Consider the following 22,836-nt stretch of genomic DNA (forward strand, 5'->3'; position numbering starts at 1 on the left):
CTTTTAGATTTTATGAGTATCAAATCACAGCAACTTTTTCTCTGGAATTTGCAGAAGAATACAAAAAAACTTCAACTAAACAAAAGAAGCTGCCTCTATTCTTACCTTTTTTAACATCAGTTTTCTAATCTGAATATCTGACTAATTGGCAGCACTCGAAAATCTCCTTTGCTTTGCCATACTGTCCCAAACCTCCCATTGATCATGTTTCCACCAGCTAAGTAGCAGGAAACTCTTGTTGTTTGTACTTGGAAAAAATATTAACACAAAGTCATGGTGGAAATGGAAACCCAGGTGAATACACAGCCTCGCATCCCAAGCACAGCCAGTCCTCTGAACCAGTTGTGCCCGCACTCAGAGTGGGAAGAGGAGGTTGTTGAACTCCACAGCATTGTGGGCACCTTTTCCAGCTGTGGCCAGATACCTCGGGCTCAACACCATCATAGGACAGCATGAAGCAGACATGGGCCTGCACAAGCCATCACCTCCCAGTAGTGGCTCACCTACTGGAATAGAAATAAGTGGGAAGATTTGATATTTTTTTCTTTTGTATAATAAATAGGTGGAGGAGGAACATATTGCAAATAATATTTTTGTCCATGAGCTCAACACAGACCTGGCAAATCCAGCTCAGTAAATACCAAATCTCATCATGAGATTTACACAAATAACTTCACTGTAATGCCGCTCTGCAACTGGACTTGCATTTTAAGTATTTTAGCATACCGTCTTTCTTTTTCCCGTTCTATAACTTTCTGTGCTGGATGCAGCCATTGTCTTATTCCTTTCATCCTCTGACTCTCAGCTCTCTCCAGCCACAGCTCAGGGAGCCAGCCACATACCCTTCCGCAACTCTTTGTGCTATACACACGCTTACAGTATGACTTGAGATCTTTCAAGTTGAGGAGGAAAATAATTGGGAGGCCTGTCAAAATGAAGACTTTGAAAATCATCCATTATACTTTAGTTTCTTGCAGTGTAAAAGATAAAGCACAGCTGCAAACACCACATAATATTGCTACCTATATAGAAATGTTACTTTATAGGAGCAAAAATGTCAGCATGTGCTGAAGAAGTTATTATTTACTCTAGAAAATGCACAAAGGTAGGTCAAATCCTGCTCACCTTAATGGGAATACTTGCTCAAGTAACAGCAAGGCTCGTTCAGCCTTTTGAATTATCAGCATTTGATGGATGCACAGAGCTACCTAGTTTGCATAGCTGATACTTCTTGAAAAGGGTAAAAATTCCTGCTAGATTAGTTATCTATGTAATGTCCACTAGTCATGTAGGGCATATTAGTACTAAAGACAGATAAGTGACTGAATAATTTAATGAGAATGACTAATAGAAACATGTCCACCCATTTAACTGGGTAATTATTATCTTTGCATTATGTTTCTCACAATTAAACTAGCACAATCCAAACATCTACATGAATTACACACATAGAGAAAAAGTTATTTTGGAATTTGAACTTCATTCTTTTCCTTAATAATTGGATGTACCCAGCAGTTCAAATGCCCAGATTACCAGTGCATGTTCGCTAGCTCAGGGCCCCTTTATTGATCTTTTGTACACATGGCAGATTAGCAAGTACAGCAGCATCTTGCAGCCCCCAAATCCTTTTTTTGTTTTTATTCTTATTGAATCAAGTGGCATAGGAGCAATTGGATTGTCCTCACAGTTTCTCTTCCTATTTTTTCCCCTCCCCTTTTCTTGAACACTGGTTCAATTCCCCTGATGGTGACTTGCTCCTAAGAATAGCAATGGCCCTGTGGAATAGCAGGCACAGGAGGCACCATGGGAATGCTTTAAACACGGCAAACACTGCAAAACTAAACAGATGTGAGAAAAAACACATTTTGTGTTCTGCTAAGCAGGGCTTTAAATCCACAAAAGCATCAATTTTTTTGATAAGCAGAGGCTTGGCCCTAGAGGATGCCATCGATTATTTTAGTTTCTGTTCATGTGAGTGCTCCTTTGTGCTGCTGTGCACCGCTGAGCACCCTCCAGTTCTGTGGACACCCTTGTGCGATGAGGTAATCGGGACTGTGGTACATATTTTGGATTGTGAGAAACAACTGATTTATAGGGTCGCACTTGCACATTTTCCACATTATTCTCCAAGACAGTCCATGCAGCTTCCGTTTTCCACCCATATCAGCTTAATATAAAATTATGGGAGATTTTATTTCTCAAATACCTTCGTACCTGGCTCATGTTTTAAAAATCATATTGATATGAAATTCAAGCCCTTGCTTAACAGCTTCTGTCAGACTACACAACACACTGGCTATAGAAGAGGCTATAAGCCAGAGGTGGTAAACTCTGTAACTGTCACCCGTAACCCTAACAGGGATTGTGAATTAGGTCCTTCAGCCACAACATTTCCTGATTTTTATTTATGGAGGCAGAGGCAGATGACACTTAGGTTAGTAGGTTGGCCTGCCAACTGCTAGAGCTCAGAAGTAGGTACACCAACTACTCAGCCTCTAGGCATCAACTCTGGCCAAGATTTGGGGTGGATGTCTAGAAACAGAAATCTCTTAATCACCTAATCAACAGTGATGATGATGATCAACAAGCAGATCTTGTGAACCAGAGCCTAAGTGAAAGCTGAGATTCATGTCTAGAAGATCATCTTATTTATTTCAAAATGGAGATATTCTCATATCAAATCAATAAAGATAGTAGAGAAGAAAGAAATTACCAAAAAAAATCCAGTTATACCTGTTCTAAATGAAATAAGGTTGAAAAAATAGTTGAAAACACCTCCATGAACAGAGATGATCCTATTTAAAACAAAAAAACCAAAGAAACCAAAAAAACTCATAACCCCCCCGCCAAAACCTGTGACTGATGTGAAGAGGAAAAAGGGAAAAATAAATGTAAGAAATTAAAACCAGGTGCCTGGAAGTACTCTGTAAAGGCACTGGTTTGTTGCTTGCAGTTACCCATTTAACATAATTTTTGATATACTTTAAGAAAACAATGCACTCACTTGGGCCCAGGTTCTCTCCTACTTAGAAGCTGAGTTTCACTGCTTAACATGTAGTCACAAGAAGGAAAATAAGATATTGTTGTGATTATGAGAACTATATTGAAAAAGAAACCTTTCAAAACAGACATCCCCCTCTGTTCCAAAACAGGCTCAAACACAATAACTGTGAGCATCCAACCTACCCTGTCATCTGCTCACTCATCTAGAATCAATTTGCTCCAATTTATCTTTACACAGTATGGAAAGCAAATCATATCACCCTAGAGTGTTGCCAAAATTTATGAAGATTTATTTATATAAATAACACCAACCCAATAATTCTGATCCCCAGCCTTTCTCTTTAATTTTTGGGATGAAGTTCTTTTATGTTGTCAATTGCTTGCTATGTCCAAGGAGTGAAACTAGCTCAATTTTTAGGGGTCAGTACTCTGAAGATATTTCTCAAACCCACCTATGAATGACAGCTTTTCAAACAGCATCTCCATGATCTTGGCCAAAGATTTAAGGGCAGATGGTGTCAAGTATTGTACCTCCACTAACATCAATAAACTATGACAGTTTATACCGGGTGAGGACTCCCCACAGAATCATGAATATTTGTTGCCTTGCACAGTGCTTTAATTATTTAGGTCGTTAGAAAAGCAGTGTAGTTTGCTGCCATATCAGAAGTGGGCATTTTCACCTTATTTTACACTGACGTGGAACATCAAGCTTGAAATACAGAATTGTGCTGCTAAACACTCAGGAGTTAACAGCTTTTTATTCCTTAAAATTTTTGACAGTGTGGTTATGGTATCAAAATCCTTCTAACATAAAGAGGGATTACACCAGCTCTTGGGACAATAGGTCAACCTAGTTTGCTTAGTGAAATAACTACATATAACTGAGACGACCTTCTGTCAACATCGCTCTACTATAAAAAATGAAAGTCCTCTGACTAACATAGCTAAGCTGATAAAATTTGTGTTGGCAATCTTATCTCCCTAAATTCCTGTGACTTGTGCTACTAATGATAAAATTCATTGAAATTATAGAGCTGATTATTAAACTCTTATTTTTCAAGAGAGTATCAATTTTTTTTTCATGGACTGGATAAGCCAAGAAGTTTTTATTACATCTCTGTACCCTCAGTTTATAAAGCTAAATGTATCTTTTGTTCAAATACTATCTCATGGCAGAATTTTTCCTGCTCAGCACCATTTTTTGTTGATACTTGTGAGAATATCATAGACATTAGCCTAATACTTACAAAACAAATTGATTTTTATGACTGCCTTAAAATCTTATGAAGCATTCAGTAGGAAGGTAGTCAAAGTTCAAGCTGATTTGGAAGTTTTTACTTTAAAGGAGAAACTAAACAGAAGTTTTAGTGCCCTGGGGTTTCAATAAATAATGTGAATAAAATAACAAAATAGCAGTTCTTGGTCAAAACGGTAATAAAATGGAAATTTTAGCATCAATTTGAGACAACACATTTATGCTAAAAGACTATAAGCAACAAGCAAGTTAAACAAACCAATTTCAAACCTTCGTATTAAGTTCAGTATAGTACAGCACAATTTGTAAGATGCTTTAACAAAATACTTGCAAACTCTTTAAAGTGAAAAGATAAAAAGAAAAAGGAAAGGAGAAAGAAGGGAAGGAGAAAGGAAGACAAGAGGAAAAATGTAAGAAAATATTTTTCCAGCTGTCATAGAATTGTAACATTTGCAATTAAAGCAGCAGATAAGTGGAGGTTCTCTGCCCAGTGAAGTAGTCTTTTCATGAAAATTAGGCCATGGATGAAAATGGGGTAATAGGGGATGCAATATGGGTGAGCAGATGTGTGGATCTTAAATCTGGAGTTTGGCTAAGATGCACATATAGACCTGAAGGCATAAGAGACCTGAAATGGCCATTACAAATGCTTATAAACCTACAATAAAACAAAATGAATACTTTTAGGAACATAACACACAAATTGCTTAAAATAGGTTTTCATAGGTTCAGTGAACATTTAATTCCAAAAATAGTGACAGTTGGTCTGAAGAATATCACTGCTATTGCAGGCCTCTTATAAGCAGGACTCATCTCTTTAAAAATGTTTCAACTGCCTCCTGAAAAAAAAAACATTATTAGGGCAGGTACTTTTAAAAATACATTTTACCAGTAGAAATTTTGAGAAAATGTGGCCTCTCCAACTACATGGCTGAGATCCTTCTTGGTGTCTTGAATCCACAGGTTACCCAAGAAGGCAAAGACTGATTTTTAAACATTTAATGACCTTTTGTTGGGGGAATGCGATCGTCTGTGTTCTTTCAGTTCTGCTTTTCCATCTCCACAAGGCTACACCCACCCCCAGGTAGGTGGGTGTCTCCTGGAGGGACAGGGAAGTGGCAGGGCTGTGGGGTGGACCTCCAGGGGCTTCTCCAGGGGCTTCTCCAGGGCCTGAGCCCAAAGAGGACTTGTTGGTATCTCCATCTGTGCAAGCACCAGGCATTTGCTCATTGCACCTCTGACCACCTCTAAGCGTTCAAGCCACAACTAGAGCAGCAAGCACACAAGCATTGAAACCATATCTAGAGCGGCCCTATTCAGAGCCATTAAAAACTCAGCAAAGACAACAGCCAAGGCAGATGTTTATCAAAAAAATAGACTGTGAGTGTGGAACAAGCATTAGACAAGAAACGAGTCACTGTAGGCAGAATAGCTCTTCTGATTATGTTCTGTAATTTCTTTCCATTCTATATTGACTGAATCAAAATCAGTGAAGACTAACTATGACTTGCAATTAGTCCTGTTCATCTACAATGGATCGTAAACTCCTTATTCTCTCTCCTCTGATATACACATCTCTGCTAAAAGTAGTGTAGTAGTTCAACAGGAAGTAACCTTAGTGACAAAATAGGAAAATTTTATTTTGCCTCTATTAATTTTGTATCTGTTGAAATACTACTTAATGCTTCTCCCCAAATGACAGGTTTAATGCTCCATACATCTAAAAGCTTCAAAGTACTCATTTCTGTATTAGCAGGTCTCTCTTCAGAGGTGTAATAAATGGTATTGAAGGACCTGAGGAAGAGAATGACAGAACCCGAGGGAATGGCAGGAAGATGTGCCAGGGAAGGTTTAGGTTGGACATGAGGAAAAGGTTCTTCACCGAGAGGGTGGTGGAGCACTGGAACAGGCTCCCCAGGGAGGTGTCATGGCCTCAAGCCTGACAGTATTCAAGAAGAGACTGGACAATGCTCTCAGACACATGGTGTGAATTTTGAGGTTGTCAGACCCAGGGACAGGGGTTGGACTCGATGATCCTTGTGGGTCCCTTCCAACACAAAACATTCTGTGATTCTGTGAATGCTAGTTAACATTTTGCCAGTAGATGTCTCTGCTAAACACACTGAAGGGAACATACCAAGTGTGAAACTCCAGCAAAATGCAAGTGGCAGTTTGCATCCTTCAGCTGAAGAGCAGAAGCAAAACCAACTAGGTCACCAGCAATTTCTGCATACTGTTCTTACATAGTCACAATAAAAATGGGGTTTACTTAAAACTCAGTGACTCCCAAGTTAATTAAATATTCATTTTGTCTCCTGATATTATCTCACTGAATAAGAAGAATTCACGAAAGGCTAAGCTTATGTATTAATATTCTTGACAGAAATTGCAAATGTAGAGTCTTGGGGGAAAAAATATTTTAATCATTTAAATTCTAGCTTTTGTGAAAATAAGCAGTCCATTCTCACTTCCAGTAGAGAATGAACTTTACTTATTTTTTCTCCTTAAACTAAAAAATCAGTATATGGAAGAATAAATTTCAGGTATAGAATGAAATAGCACAGTACATGGCAGAATAATTATGCCCCTGATGGATAACTTTCAGAAGTTCTTACATTTTCTTTACATATATATGTTATTTGGCAATGGTCTTATTTGCAAAAGCACAGCTTATAAGGAAAGAAACTAATATTAGTTTCTCATAATTGGCACTTGCCGTTAACATACAGCATGATTTTCTGATTAATAATGAAGAAAAGATCTCAAAAGGCGCACATCAGCTGGAAAAGCATCTGCTTAAAATACACACACGTAATTAGGAGAGGACGTCAAACAGACTTGATTACATATTTCATGGTTATGTGTCAAAGAGTGTAAAGCATTTGACTTAACCCTGGGGTGACTTCAAGAGGATTTATTCTATCTAGTGTTTGTGATTAGCACCATATAATCTGGATCTGTGGAACAAGTAAAGTTTTACACAATATGCAAATTTCCTTTTGCTTTAATTTAGCCCCTTCGGATTTAGCAGAAAATCTCTGTGTTGCATGAAGGGCTGAAACAGCTGGATCCAGTTAGCTAGGAAATTAAAAATGTAATAAACGAAATAAGGTAATCCTTGCCATGGTAGGCAGTCTGCACTAGAATGGGACCCTGAAATCTGCTGAGGGATGGCTGAAGTGCACACCCCTAAAGCCAACTAAACCTTCTTCCAGAAATGCCAAAACACTGATCCCTTCTCTAATCACAATGTGCTTTATTTTTTCATATTAATAAATTTATTTCGCCACCCTGTCAAGGTTCATTTTCCATGTGCATGTTGGTAAGAAAACTGTTCATGTATCAGTGAAGCAAATTAGTATCCACAAGGTAACATTTTATTTTCTTGTTAGTACATCAAGATGTGGCAAAACTTCATTAGCAATATATTACAATGCTTAAAATGTAATGGAATTAATTTATGTGTAATTTTATTTTCAATTTCCCTTTAAATTTGGCTTTTTAGCTGGAACTATACAGAGATAGTTCTTGAGTATTTCTTATACATGTTTCAAGAACACAACTACATGAGATTTTTATTTTCTCCCCATTTTAAAAGGGTATTCCAAGGATAACAAGACCCTTTACCTAATCAATCAACTTAGATAACAAAAAGTCTTTGGAATGTCTGCACCCAATTCTAAAAGCCCCCACTTCTGTTCTCCTTTGAAATCTGTCATCTCGCAGGACTTCATAGGTTCTCTATCTCTTAGCAATGACGATGACAACTTTGTAGTGAAAATGGCAATTCTTTCAGATCCCAACTCTATCTGACACAGAAAATGATCAAGGGAGAAAGGTATTGCAGACAGAAAGCACTTCTCCAAGATATCCTTCAGCCACTTGTAGGCAATGCCAGATCAGTCTAGGAACCAGAGGATCAGAGCTTCATTACTCTTGAACTGCTGTTAATATTCTTACAGACATTATTGAAGAGTTGGGTCTTTCACCCATTCTGTCTTGATATAGACTACAACAGTTTCTCCCACTTTATTTTTTGAAAGTGACAGATGTCACAATGCTACCTCAGGCAGAAATGGAAACAGATTCTGCATCTACAGAAGAAAAAGGTAGGTCCCATCCATTAATTCCAGCTTGCCTTCCAAATACATTGCATGTGCTTAGCTGTACTTTCAGACACTTGCACAAGAGTGCCTCACCTACTTGCTCGTTTTATAAGGCTTGCTCTTTAATTGTTTTGATTCCATCTACAGCCATTACCAAATATGTGCTCAGTTGAGCATGTCTTTCCTAATAAATTAACCACAGTCCCAATAATGGCTTCTTTTGATGCAAAAGCACCAACTGAGCTTGTTTTCCTCTTAATCCACTTTGACCAGTCATCTGGAAATGAAAACAATCACAGACTTTTGAAGTGAGCTGTACATACATACTCTTTACATCGGACATCTTTTTGACTGGGATGTTCTCACCCTGGAGAAAGACATGGTTTTGCCTTTGCAAGATAGTTTGTCTCCTGACAGACTGTGAACCTTTCCCTCTCTGAGAAAGCAACATCTACCTGAATAAGCTTGGATTTGAAGCACGAAATACACATCGCCATCAGAAATCACTCGTAGAGTAATAGACAGAAGAACGTTTCACAACTAGAAAACCTCATGCTGAGCCTTCATGCTCCTCGGGTTTCTTCCAGCACATTCCTTGTTTTGCTTCCGCCTCAACTAATCTGACAGTTCAGATTTCTAGTCCCAAAGGGATCATTAGCAGGAACACTAAGTAATGTCCTATACCACACTAAGGTAACATCTTAGTGCCCTTAATAGACAATGAGAAGAACTGGTATGGCTGGCTGTAACTCCTCTCATCCTACAGTTTCGAAAAAGGTCAGAGGGATCAAGCTGGTGAAGTACTGTATGTTACAGTGATTGCAATGAGAAACTAAATGGTCACCTCAGATGTAGGTGCTGACAACAACATAAGATAAATCCCACCCAGAGATTAAATGCAGATCTGGAAAGAAATTTAGTTACCCAACTCCCTGCTGCCCTGAAGATTTGTATCTGTGTGATTTAATAAAATTCAAGTAAATTTTGTGGATGAGGAAAGGAACTCAAGTCTCTCAAGCCCTCATCTAGCTCCTTGGCCATTACACTAGCCTTCTTTTCATGGTCCCATTGACTCAATGGGTGCCTTTGTAAGAGCGTTGACACAGATGAGGTCATCACAGTGAAATGCAACCTCTTCTTGCAAACCTGAAAGTGAACAAGGTAGATGTTCTGATTCATCAGTAAGTCAGGGCTTAATTTCACAGCAACCATCTGCTTTAAGGCAGAGAAAACACGTTTCTTATATTATCCCATGTGCAGCAAGGTACACAGAATTGCAAGAAAACTAAGACTGTGCTGTTGGTGTGCATGTATAAATCACAACAAAAAGCAAAGCTCATACTGTGATCTTAATTATTGATTTTTGCAGGTTCGTAGGTTCCAATAACTTCAGAAGTAATTCCTGATCTGCAACAGAGAAGCGTAACTAGTAGGACACCAAATACTTGTGACAAATCACTTCTTCGTCTAGGGACTAAACTAGACACACAAAGAAGGATGGAAGAGGAAAGGCAGGCAAAAGCTACATTAACTGGCTTGCAAGAGACTCTACTGCTGCCAGCAGGGTGGGGTTAAGGCTTCCGTGGTGAGAGAAACGAGACAAGTGACTCCAGCATTCTTTCACGTGCAAACAAAGCTAGCCCCCCCAATCAAAATTGCCTCAAGTTTCTCCTCGTAGTCTTTAATATTTGAGACCTGCAATGCACGTAGCCCTGCCAAAGGAGAAATACTCAGGAAGTGCAGACCTCAGGATCACCTGTGGTGATCCACCAGTTATTGTTATTACCTGCTCCAGCTTCCTCTTCCCAGAAGTCTCCCAAGCATGAAAAGACTCTGCTGCAAATCTCTCCCCTCTAATAATGCTGGATGCCATCAAATGCCTTCGTGCAGAAGTCTTGCTAACTCTTTTGTCTGAACACAGAACAATTATCTCTTGCCAAGAGTATATTTTCTGTCAGCTGTGCTTCACTTTTTCTTTATCAGCCAAGCTTATAATAAAGACATTTCCCCTTTGTTTTAGTTCCTAAGAAGCCTATTTTTCTCTCTAGCTGTATTATGCAAGAATACCCAAGACATTTATGTGCTGTACTACCTCTTCCTGTGTTATCTCTACAGGTCTGAGGAATGACTCTGACATTTTTGGTCCTTCACTAGGCCTTTTCACAGATTAGCCAGTTTGTGAATGCAATCCACATCAATGCATATTTAAAACCCCCAAAACACAAAAGCAGTTTTTATTTCCAGAAAGAAACCTTATATGCAGATTGAAGTCTGCAAAGGCAGGCCTGGCAGGATTTCTTCTGGCAACTCACTTTTTCAAAGCTTCTCAAATCATGCTCTAGCTGTTCTGCTCTGCTTTTAATGGTACAAATGATGTCTAGTTTCCATTAGGCAAGTCACAAAAGAAAGTTAAGAAAACCAGTAAGAACTGTTAGCAGTAAATAAATAACCTTTTTTCTTAGTTTGTTCTGTAATCCAAGTTTATCTTGGGACAGAAATCTAAAAACAGAAACAGTCACCTCACTGTCAAGGAGAAAAGAGGAGAGGAGGAAAAGGCAGGGGAGTGGAGGGGAGGAAAGGGGAAGAGAGGAGAGGAGAGGAGAGGTGAGGAGAGGAGAGGAGAGGAGGGGAGAGGAGAGGAGAGATTTTGGTCTTTTGACATACTGGTAGTGTCATTATCTGGGAATCAGAATACGTTTGGATTTTAAGCTCTTGTGCACTCCCTTTCACATTTAGAAGTCAAACTTTTATTCTGATGCCAGAATTTAAAATGCCCTCTCTTCAGTGAATCCCTGTTTTCATATTTAGAGTGTGGATGGAGCATCTTCTCCCTACTGCCAACTCATCAAATGTTTTTCCTCAGAAAAGGAACCAGAAAGAAAACCAAAACCAAAACCAAAAACCAACACCACATAACTCTCTCTTAAATACAGTATGAGCAGTCAATCAGTGAGGTGAGGAGATTAGTACAAATTGCCCAGGTTTCTTTTATGTTAAAGTTCAATTTGTGGCAAATGGCTGACATAGAGAAAGTAAAAATTTCATCAATGATTCATTCTCTCTCTTAAACCAAAGGAAGAATTTCCCCTTAAAATTAAGTATTTCATAAACATCGGCCAGTATGGAGCATCCACTTCCAAGACACCTATATATCACAAGCCAGAACACACATATATTAATGACATTCTTAATCTTATTATTTCTAAAAGAAAAAACCCTAATTCACTAAAATTATGAATGAAAGCAGCATTGACAATGAAAACAGTAAAATTCACAAGCATCACACCCATGGTCCAAGTTCAGGTGACATGCCCAGACAATGGCAGGAGGCAGTCACAAACTCCACACAGAAGAAGAAATCCCAGTAATCCCTGCCAATTTGACTGAGGAGAAAATTATTTTCTGGCCCTAAACTGAATTACCTGCATAACCCTAAGTGTCTGAAGACAACACACATGAGAATCCGTGCAGTTCCACTAAATGCAGGCTGCCCGACATCACATCACTGGCAGAGGATGGTAAAAATTATAAAAAGGCAGAACACAACTCAGAAGTCTCAAAGATCAAGTTAAAAATCAAAGTTAGCCTTGCCATTTAGCATCTTGCACTGTATTTTGCTTTGGCTGTATGTAGTAGAACTGCCTCTATGAAAGTCAACACAGTCTTTACTCTCCAACAACCAATCAAGCATATAGTGAACTTAAAAAGGAATCTTCATTCATCATCCTTAAGAGACTTAGCCTGCATCTTAAAATTTCTTCCAATACATATTACATTTTCTTGTGAAGGGAATTAATGTCTCATGAACAGACATTATAATTAAAGTACTCCTTCTAACATAATTGCAAATTATGCATCTTAGTATTATTTGTAAAACTGATAAAGATTTACTAATAAAAATACATACCAGATAAAGGTTAAGCTTAAAAATCATAAAGACACAAGACCCCTAAAAATGGCTTACATAGACACACATATCATTATGTAACTCTGGCATGAAATATGCCTTGTTGTTAAATGGAAGTTGAGGTAGGTCAAAAATTTAATCAGATGATATCAGACTCAGAAACAGATCTTTATTGTTCATGACACTGCCTGAAGCTGAAACTCTGATTTAACTTCCATTAGTGATCTCCCTCCCCATCTTCAATAATTACACCAGTACAATCCAGCTACACCACTTTGCGTCTCAAGGTTTTGGTAGCAGGAGACCTACAGGGGTGGCTTCTTTGAGAGGCTGCTAGAAGTTTCCTCCATGTCCAACAGAGCCAATGCCAGACGGCTCCAAGATGGACCCGCTGCTGGCCAATGCCAAGCCCATCAACAAGTGTGGTAACACCTCTGAGATAACATAGTTAAGAAGAGGAAAAAGCCTGTGCAATGGCAACAGCAGTTGCAGCCAGAGAGAGGAGAATATGTGAGAGAAACAACTCTGCAGACACCAAGGTCTGTGAAGAAGGAGGGGGAGGAGATGCTCCAGGTGCTGGAGCAGAGATCCACCTGCAGCCCATGGTGGACCCAATGCCAGAGCAGATGGATGCCCAAAGAAGGATGTGACCCTGTGGGAAGCCTGCACTGGAGTAGGCTCCTGGCAGCACCTGTGATCTCATGGAGAGAGAAGCCCAAGATAGAGCAGGTTTGCTGGCAGCACCTGTGACCTCGTGGGGGACCCACACTGGAGCAGTCTGTTCCTGAAGGACCGCGCCCTCTGCAAAGGATGCATGTTCATGAAGAACTGCAGCCCATGGGAAGGACTCATGTTGGAGAAGTTCGTGAAGGATTGTCTCCCATGGGAGCGACACCACACTGGAGCAGGGGAAGAGTGTGAGGAGTCCTCCCTTTGAGGAGGAAGGAGTGGCAGAGACAACATGTGATGAACTGACCACAACACCCATTCGCCACCCTCCTGTGCTGCTTGGGGGAGAAGGTAGAGAAACTGGGAGGCAAATTGAGCCTGGGAAGAAGGGAGAGGTGGGGGGAAGGTGTTTTAATATTTAGTTTTTATTTCTCATTGTGCTACTCTGGTTTGATTGGTAATAAATTAAGCTATTTTTCCCAAAGTCAAGTCTGTTTCGCCTGTGATGGTAATTGGTGAATGATCTCTCACTGCCCTTCTCTTGACTCATGAGCTTTTCGTTATAATTTCTCTCCCCTGTCCAGCTGAGGAGAAGCTTTGGTGGGCATCTGGCATCCAACTGGTGTCAACCCATCACAAATACATCCCAAGAAACTTCAGCAGTGCTTTTATTATACAGAAGGACACAATTATAACAATACTTTGTTTATTTTGCTTGTTTCTACTCCAGGCTATTTCCAACCCAGAATGAAAATCATTGTTTGTGTTGAGGGAGTGCAAAGCAAGTACTCCAGGAGCTACAGTAAAGTGAGATTCAGAAGCGGTTCACATCTGATAGTGCATCTTGCCACTGAAAACTCACACATTTGAAGTGGAAGAAATATGCATAAAGTGGCTTAAAAAAAAAATCTGCAGTCCTTCTGGATTATGAAGTGTTTCTACAGCATGCGATGGCTTTGTGGTATGCACACAAATGCCAATAACGTTTATTCAAAAGGACCAGAGGACCTTTGACAGAAACTAAATAACCTGCAAAACTCCAATATGCTCAATGATATACAGGGGAAAAAGAGGATGGTGAAGGGAAAATGGCAGTTGCAAAGCACTGAATCTCTTATTGCATCAGTCATGCCAGGAACAGATATATTCAATGCCTATTGAAGAGCTAAACATTTGGAAAGGTGACCACACTGCTCTGGATGGCACATACTGGTTTGCAGGCTGTGGTGCTGCACTGCAGCCCCCCAGGCAGCCTTGCTGTCACAGCCGATGCAGAAGGGCCACCAGAAATGCTGGTGGGGCTGGGGGAGCTGGAGCGCTGCAGTGACCCTTCATGTTAGCTTCGGTAAGTGGGCACGCAAAATGCATTTTAGGATGGAAAAACCCAAATGTGACCATAGCTGTATCACATTCTATTTCCACCCTTGCACGGTGCTTGTTTGATTTATCTTCTGCATGATTAAATTCTAATTAAAAAACGTACCACGTAGAAATTTTTGTACTTACATGAACATACGCGTAAGCGTAATCATATAAGCTTTACCATGAAGGGAGATGTTGAAATTTCCAACTTAACTGGAACAAAAGCTTAATTCATCTGGGTACACAGATAATGGCACAGGACTAGTCTGACTTTGTGGAAAATTCGTGGATCATGTGGTGATTAAAATCCTTTACAGAATTCAATTGCTGCTTCTGTGTAAATTATTCTAGTCTCTTGTAGACGTAAAGAGGCAGTGCTGGCACTTCTGCTTTTCAGTGGGGCACTCCAGAAAGTGACTAGAGACCACCAAAGTACCTAGGTTACACCAGCAGTGCAGAAGTTTAAAAATTCTAATATTTGCCAAAACCTTTTTTTTTTTTCAATTTCTCCTCAGTATAGGGTTCTTATCATGTATTCTTTAGTGTATTTTTTTTTCTCATCTCTCTTTACCTTTCCACATTTTAGCACTGTGGAAAAAAAATACATTTTAAAATTCAAAATAGAAATATTCCTGAATTTTTATTTTTCATTTTTTTATGAAGGGATTATAAATCTGAAAGTTTGAAGCCACATCCATATTTTTCACATAGTAATTTTCAGCTTCAAAAAAGCTTGCTGTCCAGTGAAATCCAAGCTGTACAATCAGGAACATCAGGACAAAAAAAGGTTATTGTAGTGGTTAAAACACAACAATCAAAATAACCTGCAAAAATTACTAAAAGTATCTCTGTGAAGCTAATTCAGTAGAGATATTGTTATACATCTGCAACAGACATTATTGCTTTGGCAAATTTACTAAAACAGAATCATAGAATCATTTAGGTTGCAAAAGACCTTTAAGATTATCAAGTCCAACCGTATTGATGACTGTTAATGAAAAAAAAAAGTTTATCAGATACTGTGGACAAAAAGTTACCACTTCAAGCCAGTCTTAAAACATTTTCAAACAAACAAACAAATGAACAAGCCCCCATAATCAGTAAATGAATTAAACCCAGAATTAAGGCCAGCTCACACACTCTCATAACAGTCTTATGGAGAACCCCTTTGACAGGTTATTCCAAGCCACTTCAGCTGCCTTAGATTTTCATCTCCTGCTATAGGTCAGAAGGCAAATTAAAAGTAATAATAAGGACCGAAAGGTCTCAACATACTGTTTATTCATGCCTCTATTCTATCCTTTCATCCACTGTTATTCACTTTATTCAGGTTCAGGGTTAAGTATTCCCCTCAGTCCAGTATTAAGAGATTTTTCAATTGTTTAGCTGAAATAGGTACCAATATGAGGTTTAGATGGCTGAGAAATGTAATGGAGGAGATGCTATAATCAGCTCTCCCATTGTGGCAGGCAATGCTCCTACACATTAAACCAAAGCAGTTAGCCCTCTTTACAAGGGAATGGGTTTGCTTAGGATTTCACATTCTTCAGAAGCTTTTTATACTACAAGAACATTACTGAAGGCTGTTTTCTGATCCCTGGTCTCCACACAGATTACCATAAAGCAGAACATCCTTACTTGTTGGAGCTCAGTCAGGCTCCTGCTGAAGTGGATGTAAACTCTGCTATTGATTTCCAAATGAACAAGACCTCAAGCATCTAACAGAACACTCCTCACAGAAGTCTTGCTCTGTGAGGAAGAAGCCACTAGAATCTTTCAGATAAATCCTGACAATAATCCTCCACAGACACTAGCAGAAATTATACCAGCCTGAAAAATACATGGTCAGTGTCTCTCTGGACTCAGGTCTCTTTTACATAATGATGCACTTTGTGCCTTTATATAGGAAATAAAAGAGTGCACTGGAGAAGGGAGGTTCAGACATTACACATTAACCGTGCACATACCTGAGTATGAAACAAATATTTCAGGAACATATTTTGTTAACCTGGCATGCTCCACATGTGGAAACATGCCATGGTGCAAGCCTCCTGCACAGCCAGTGGTGCTGGTTTCCCTGGCCAAGTGTCATCTCCCGCACCTTTCAGAAGAATCACTGACACATGGCAGAAATCACAGAGAGGTTGTGTGTTTTTGGTGCTGAGCCAGACAAGCACCATGCTACCCTGGAGTCAACAAGGCACATGATGGCCATCCTTCACATAGAGCTTCTGACTTGAAGATCATCTCAAAGCTTTACTTGAGACTTCAGTGTTAGCTCCACATTAAGGGCTTCAAAGATACTCGAACAGTGGGAGCCACTGAAAAGCCATGAGACTCCCTAGCAAGCTAGAAAGTCTGCACTGGCCTCTTAGGCCAGGCTACCTGCCCTTTGCCTGGGGAATTGAAGACCTGGTAGTAAATGTGTCGTGGAAGTGATCTTCCCAGGGAAGTCCACTGCAAAGAGACCTTTGCCAAGTTTGCACTATCTTCCCAAAATTAATGTGACTGGAGAATTTCAATTCCATAAAGCACAGACAAGATCAAGATGGCAGGCTCTGAGCTTGTTTATAAATCTCAAATGTAGTTAGCTCTGCACAGACTCAGTCTACTGCACAAATATGCCCTAAGCAGTAACTGGAAAAGTCTGTCTTCCACTCTTCACAGCTGAATATGTCCCAGTCTGTGTTATAATATCCTCTGCCTGGAGGGAGGCATCGGCCTTTGGTAGTTAGAGGATCACAGACTAATTTAGGTTTGACCTCCTGAGGTCATTCAGTTCAACCTCCAGCTCAAAAGAGCAGTAACTTTAAAGCCAGATCAGATTGTTCAGAGCCGAGCCCAGTCAAATTCTCAACATCTCCAAGGATGGAGATTTGACAGTCTCTCTGGGCACCCGCTCCGGTGTTTTATTACCTTCATCCTGAGAAATTATTTCTTTATGTCCAGTCAGGATTTCCCTTGTTGCAGCCTGAGACCGTTGTCTCTTCTTTCACTTTGTACCTCGAGATGCAGGAACTGCACTACAATTTCACAAACCTGTGTTTTCTCTGGGAATTTCCATAAGACTTATAGTGCTACATTTTATCAAATAGAGAATAAAATGAGAAAAACAAAACAAAATAAAAAACCAAACACATAAAGCTGCTTTCCACTAAAGTGTGTCAAAGTACAGATGTAAGTAAACTGCTGTGAAAAGTCATAATCTGGAAAGGTCGTTGTTTGAAGATAGCTACCTGCACAGTGGGACTGTGTTTCCTATTTAACAAAAAGCTTTCAGATGTACACTAAACTCTTTTTTGATTCCTCCCTTAATCTGTATTACTTTTCTGCATCAGGTCAAGTTGCCTGGTCCTCAAACACAGCAGGAACTCTTACTGCATCAGGTCTCAATAGGATGTAGCTCAGCTACTTTCTATTATTATTTTCCTGTTGCATTTTTGTGATTGTGAGGTAGACTAGATGTACTTGATGTACTCAAGCCTTGCATGTGTATTTGTGGAGAACAGTCTGCGTATTTCGTTTTTTCCAAACCAGGTTGGAATAATGCAAAACACAAGACTTCGATAAACCAGTTACACTGAAGTCTCATCCTTATATTGATGAATATAGATAATAAATCTATAAAGAAATACTAGGCTACAGCCATAGGAAATATGGTCAGGCTTGTGTCCTGAGTATAGACCTGGAACTTCACTCTTTCAGTATTAGAGTTATGTTAACTGACCTGTGAGTTTTTCCAGAACATCAAATCCATGTTTCAGAGCAATGATATCAAGAAAAGAGACTGTGCCGTCTTCAAACCTAAAGAATGGAATAAATGAGCACAGTAAACAAATCATGCAGCTGCAGTACAGACTTTAAATCTATTTTGAGATTTATTATTTTATATTCAGTGAATCTAACTTGCAGAGTGGGAACTCTTCCCTTTGGGATTCATCTTCCAGTCTTGTAGTGTTCTATGAAGCAAAAATATATTCTTCAAAGATATAGAGGCTCATATGAACAGTAATTCGCACAGAGATTGTTATATTTTCCCCTGCATGGGCTGCTTGTGGTTTTTGGATTTTAAGAGTAGTGGGTAACAGTTATGTCTTATGAGCTAATGTCACAAGGTCCTAAGTTCCTTTCTGACAATGTCAGAAGATGTCAGGAGAAGGTGAGGAGGCAGGTGGAAACCTTGTGTTTGCCCCCTGACCCTGACATGATTACATCCACTACAGTGGAGTTAAAAAGCAAGAAGAGACCTTCCTTACCTGGAGCTAAGAGGAAGATCACTAACAAATATCCCTCCACGTGCTCCTCTTGGAAATTAAAATAACTGACCTGTAACAAGAGTGCTACACAAGGATGGGGGAAAACACGCACCCCCTACCAACATCTTTTAAAGGAAACAACAAATGGAAACAAAAATGCCAGATTTAATGAGGTACTGCAGCCATTCCCACAGTTCAGAAGGAGAAGGTGCAGCTCAAAGGTGAGGATGCGTTCAGGAAGTGGTGCCAGAAAGAATTCAAGGGAGCAGAAGGGGCACCGTATCAGGCATCAAAATACATTTTATTTAGGCTTTGTGTGCACCACAGTCCACAGGAAGTTTTAAGGAGTGATCATTCAGCTCGCTTCACCAAAAAGGGGAATGCAGAATAGTGCTGACAACTGATGAAGTCAAAACTGTACAGAACTCACTACCAGGTAAGTTTGAACCTGGGGCCACAGCAAGTCTCTAAGAAAGACGGAGCTATCTCCAAAACTGTAACAGTTAATGCTGGAAAGGAACCCACCAGCAAAAACCCCAAATCTCGTGGTTCGAGTTTAAAATTAAACTCTGACCATGAGGATGAGACCTTCCCAGCAACCTGATGTTCCTTGAATCTTTCTCAGAAAGGGCTGATGATGTCCACATTGAAAAATGACTGGGCAACATGGAGCAAAAATAGTTTACATGCACACATAATAGACAAGAAAATAAGTTGTTTTGTTTTGTTTTGTTTTTTAATTCTGGGTGTATCATTTTTCATAATGCATGTAAAAAGCTTTTGGTGCCACAATTATATATGCTTTGTGAAAAGGGTCAAAGGTTAAAAATATCAGACTTCAAATGCTTTTTCTTTAATAAAATAAACCTCAATAGAATAGCATAATAGCTCTCACTTCTACAGTGATTTTTCTTACTTATCTTCTATTTCATTTTTCTAACATTATCAAATAATTCAAACACTGCAAGTTGCACGGTCAGGTGAAGGACATCTAAAAATTCCAAAAAGATTTCGTAAAGTTCCACACACAAAAAGAATGCAAGAGTATTTATATATGTGGCAATATGTTCAGCTGGGATGAAAGGAGACAGATAGAGGCATCAAATCATTATAAGCCAAGTGGTAAGAGAAAAGTCGTGGACTGCTGCAAGGATGAATGGCCCAAAAGAGACCACTCATGCTTGCATATTTCAACAAAACATAGGCAAAAGAATCCTTCTTAGGAATATCTGAATCTTGCCTAATATTAATTAATAATAAAGTCTATTGCTCCTGAACTTCAGGGAAGAAACCTTGCTGCGTGTCAGTGATGAAATTTAAAATGGCCACTTGTGACTTGAAAGAGACCTAGCACCAGGAATATTTTCACAGAGACCTGTGAACCAGTATCTGAGGGAAACAATACTCCATCCAAACAGCCAGAAAAACTGGGAAAGGAGGAGGAAGAAGAGATAAGGCAGAGGCTAACATTGGTTTTGGAATTAAAAGCAGAAAAACATTAAAAATTTGCACTGTTTGCAGGAAATGTCACAGTGGTCCCACACAGCTGCCAAAGAGAGATTACGGAAAGGATCCATGAGAGGGAACTGACCTGCCCTGCTCAGTTACTGGCAATGGCTGGCAAAGGAAATAAAACACTGGGAACGAAAGATCAAGGCAGAGACACTGGCACTGGGCCCATCAAGAAGGGGGCACAACCCTCAACAACCTTATCATTACCAGAATACAAAAGCACTTGAAAGGGCAACCCAGGTGCCAGTCTGGATCTTCAAAGGCCTCCAGATCTCACCTATGGTAAAAGGGTTTTGGATTTCTGTTCATTAGATATGATTATTAACTAAGCAGACAACTGCAGTACATCCATTGCGAAGAAATAGAAGAGATGTGTGAACTGTTCTAAGACCTTAAAGATTTTCATGGAAACGGTTCAGAGCTTAGGAATCACTTTCTGCTTAGAAAAAAAGAAAGCACACACAGTTGTGGGGTTTTGGTCAAACATTATGCTCCAGAGCAGCACAATCATTGTGACAGTATGTGCATCCTGCATTGTTTTGTCAGACTTGTGTTATCTATTAAAGTTCCATTGCAAGAACCAGAAGCCATAAAATAATTGAAAATAATGCTAAACATATTTGCTCAGTCTCCTTTTTTGCAATTGGGTAGGTCTCTCCTTTTACAATTTAGATATGGACTATTTTGCAACATTCCTCTCTTCAATTTCATATGTTCATATGGACCCTTCTATTTCTATATTACCAGCTTTCCATTTCTGATAAAGGAAGCAATAATATTTCATTATTCCTATAACATGTATATTTACAGTATTTCCAGTGCACTTGACTTTCATGGATATTCTTCAGATTTACTGAACACCTGATGTGCAATTTCATGTAAAGCTCTCATTTCGCCCGTATTTCCAGCCATTGAATTGATCATTTTGCTCTATCCCCAGAGAAATTTACAGAAATCATCTATAAATTCTGATATTTAGCAAATTAAGCCTTAAGTGCTATAGCATTTTTACTTAGTATCACAGCAAAACATGATGCTATGAAGGGTAGCTATTCTCCTCTTGGGACACAGAGAGCTCTCTCCTAGAATATTTAACCATATTTAGGATTAGAGAGCAAACATGCTCCTTGCATTGCACAACATTGACTTCCAAGGACTACTTTTCTGTTTGATGCAATTGATGCTTCAAATAAATTGTTTCCCCACTCAATGGCAGTTCCAGTGTTCGAATAATCAGTTTAGGATGAAGTTCATTTGAATGCTGATCTAGAAGCCATTTCCTGTAGTAATAAAGGTTGTACAGCTGATGATGTATAAAGGATACTTAAAAAGGCTAATACTGCAGAATACCAACCCAAGAAACAAGCAGCTTACCTCTCTCATCTAGTTCTTATTATAATTGATCCCACTTAATCACATCTGGGATGAACTCAATTGCTTAGCCGATTGTGTTTGTGAAAAGCTGATAGCATTTCACATCAATCTGCTACCTGGCAAACTGGTTAAACAGCTCATGCCACAACGAAAAACAGAGCAGCCTGCCTAAATCTATCATGGAGTTACGAAGCTAATGAGCTCTTCTTTTCGAAGTCACACAAGACCTCTGTTTCTTGAAGCAGAAATTTTTCCTTTGTGTAATCAGAGAAAACTCTTGCTTACAGAGAGAGCTCTCAGCTTTAGGATCTTCCTAGAGATGGACATAGGCTAGTCTTTCTTTAAAACCTTGCCCAATTGGTTGTTGTGACACTTCTTTGTTAGGTTTCTGCACACAAATGTTAGTTCCTAAAGCCACCATCCCACACTTCAGGGCAACTGAGACAAGGAGGGAAACTGTGGCGTCTTGGGCAGTTTGAATTTGTCCTCTCCTTAGCCAGGTCACCTTTATATGGAAACACGCTGACGAGATTCATGGCCTGGACAGATATGATTGGAAATAAAGTGCTTAAGGGCTAAAAAAACAACTTACGTTTAATGAGAGGACTTAGGAGTAAAACTCGGTGGAAAACAAAAATATTACCCTGGAGCTGGACAGCACTGACTTAAGTCAGAAGTGCAAAAGGGCCAACAGGTGGTGAAATATCTTGCATAATGTGAGTTATTCTATATATGGAAAGTATACAAGGCGCAGCTTTTAGGTATTTTGGGTGGGAGCACCTGCTTCTGGATTCTGGGAATGCTGACTAGCTTAGAAGGCAGAGGAGCAATTCAGCTGGTGTTTTTCAAATCATTCGCCCAGGCAAAGTAAAACCAGACACAGAGCCACTGCACATGTGCGGTTTCTATCCAGAACACAGCCCAGAGCTTTGAAACTTTGATAAAAATCCCATTACAAGGTCAGAAATAATCCTGCTCATATGAGAGCATTGCTGAATCAGTGCGAAGTGCAATTAGGGAGTGCAGGGGGGAGCCTCCCTGTCAGCCAGCTTCCACTCTCCTTTACACTGCAGTCATGACTCCATTTAGGTCAAACGAGCAGAAGTCATTCCCGAGTTTCTAAAGCAGGTAAAAGTGAAACCAAATCCACAGAGAAAGCACATTTCTTGAATAAGCTGCTTTTCTTTTCTTTTTTTCTTTTTTTCTAAACACTCCTCAAGAGTGGAGCTGCCCTTTGAAGTGAGATGTTACATGAATTCCTTTCATCTTTTCAATTCATTTATTTTCATCTAATTAAACAGTACAACAATACAGAGAGGTTCTTGGTATGCATTTAAAAGTAGTTCATTCAGGTCCCATTTTTCACCTCTTAGAGATATTCCATATCGC

At 39.5% G+C, this 22,836-nt stretch overlaps 1 protein-coding gene across 2 annotated transcripts in view; it reads right to left on the reverse strand.

The window, feature by feature from the left end:
* MOCOS (molybdenum cofactor sulfurase) overlaps positions 1 to 22,836 on the reverse strand; it is a 228,967-nt gene that overhangs the window by 82,675 nt on the left and 123,456 nt on the right. For both annotated transcript variants that reach the window (XM_065629343.1, XM_065629342.1), the window contains exon 5: positions 18,033 to 18,109. In XM_065629343.1, the coding sequence (XP_065485415.1) occupies positions 18,033 to 18,109 (77 nt within the window). The remainder of the gene's footprint in view (positions 1 to 18,032; positions 18,110 to 22,836) is intronic.

The sequence above is a fragment of the Caloenas nicobarica genome, chromosome 2 (genome assembly GCF_036013445.1).
Source record: "Caloenas nicobarica isolate bCalNic1 chromosome 2, bCalNic1.hap1, whole genome shotgun sequence".
Taxonomy (NCBI): Eukaryota; Metazoa; Chordata; class Aves; order Columbiformes; family Columbidae; genus Caloenas; species Caloenas nicobarica.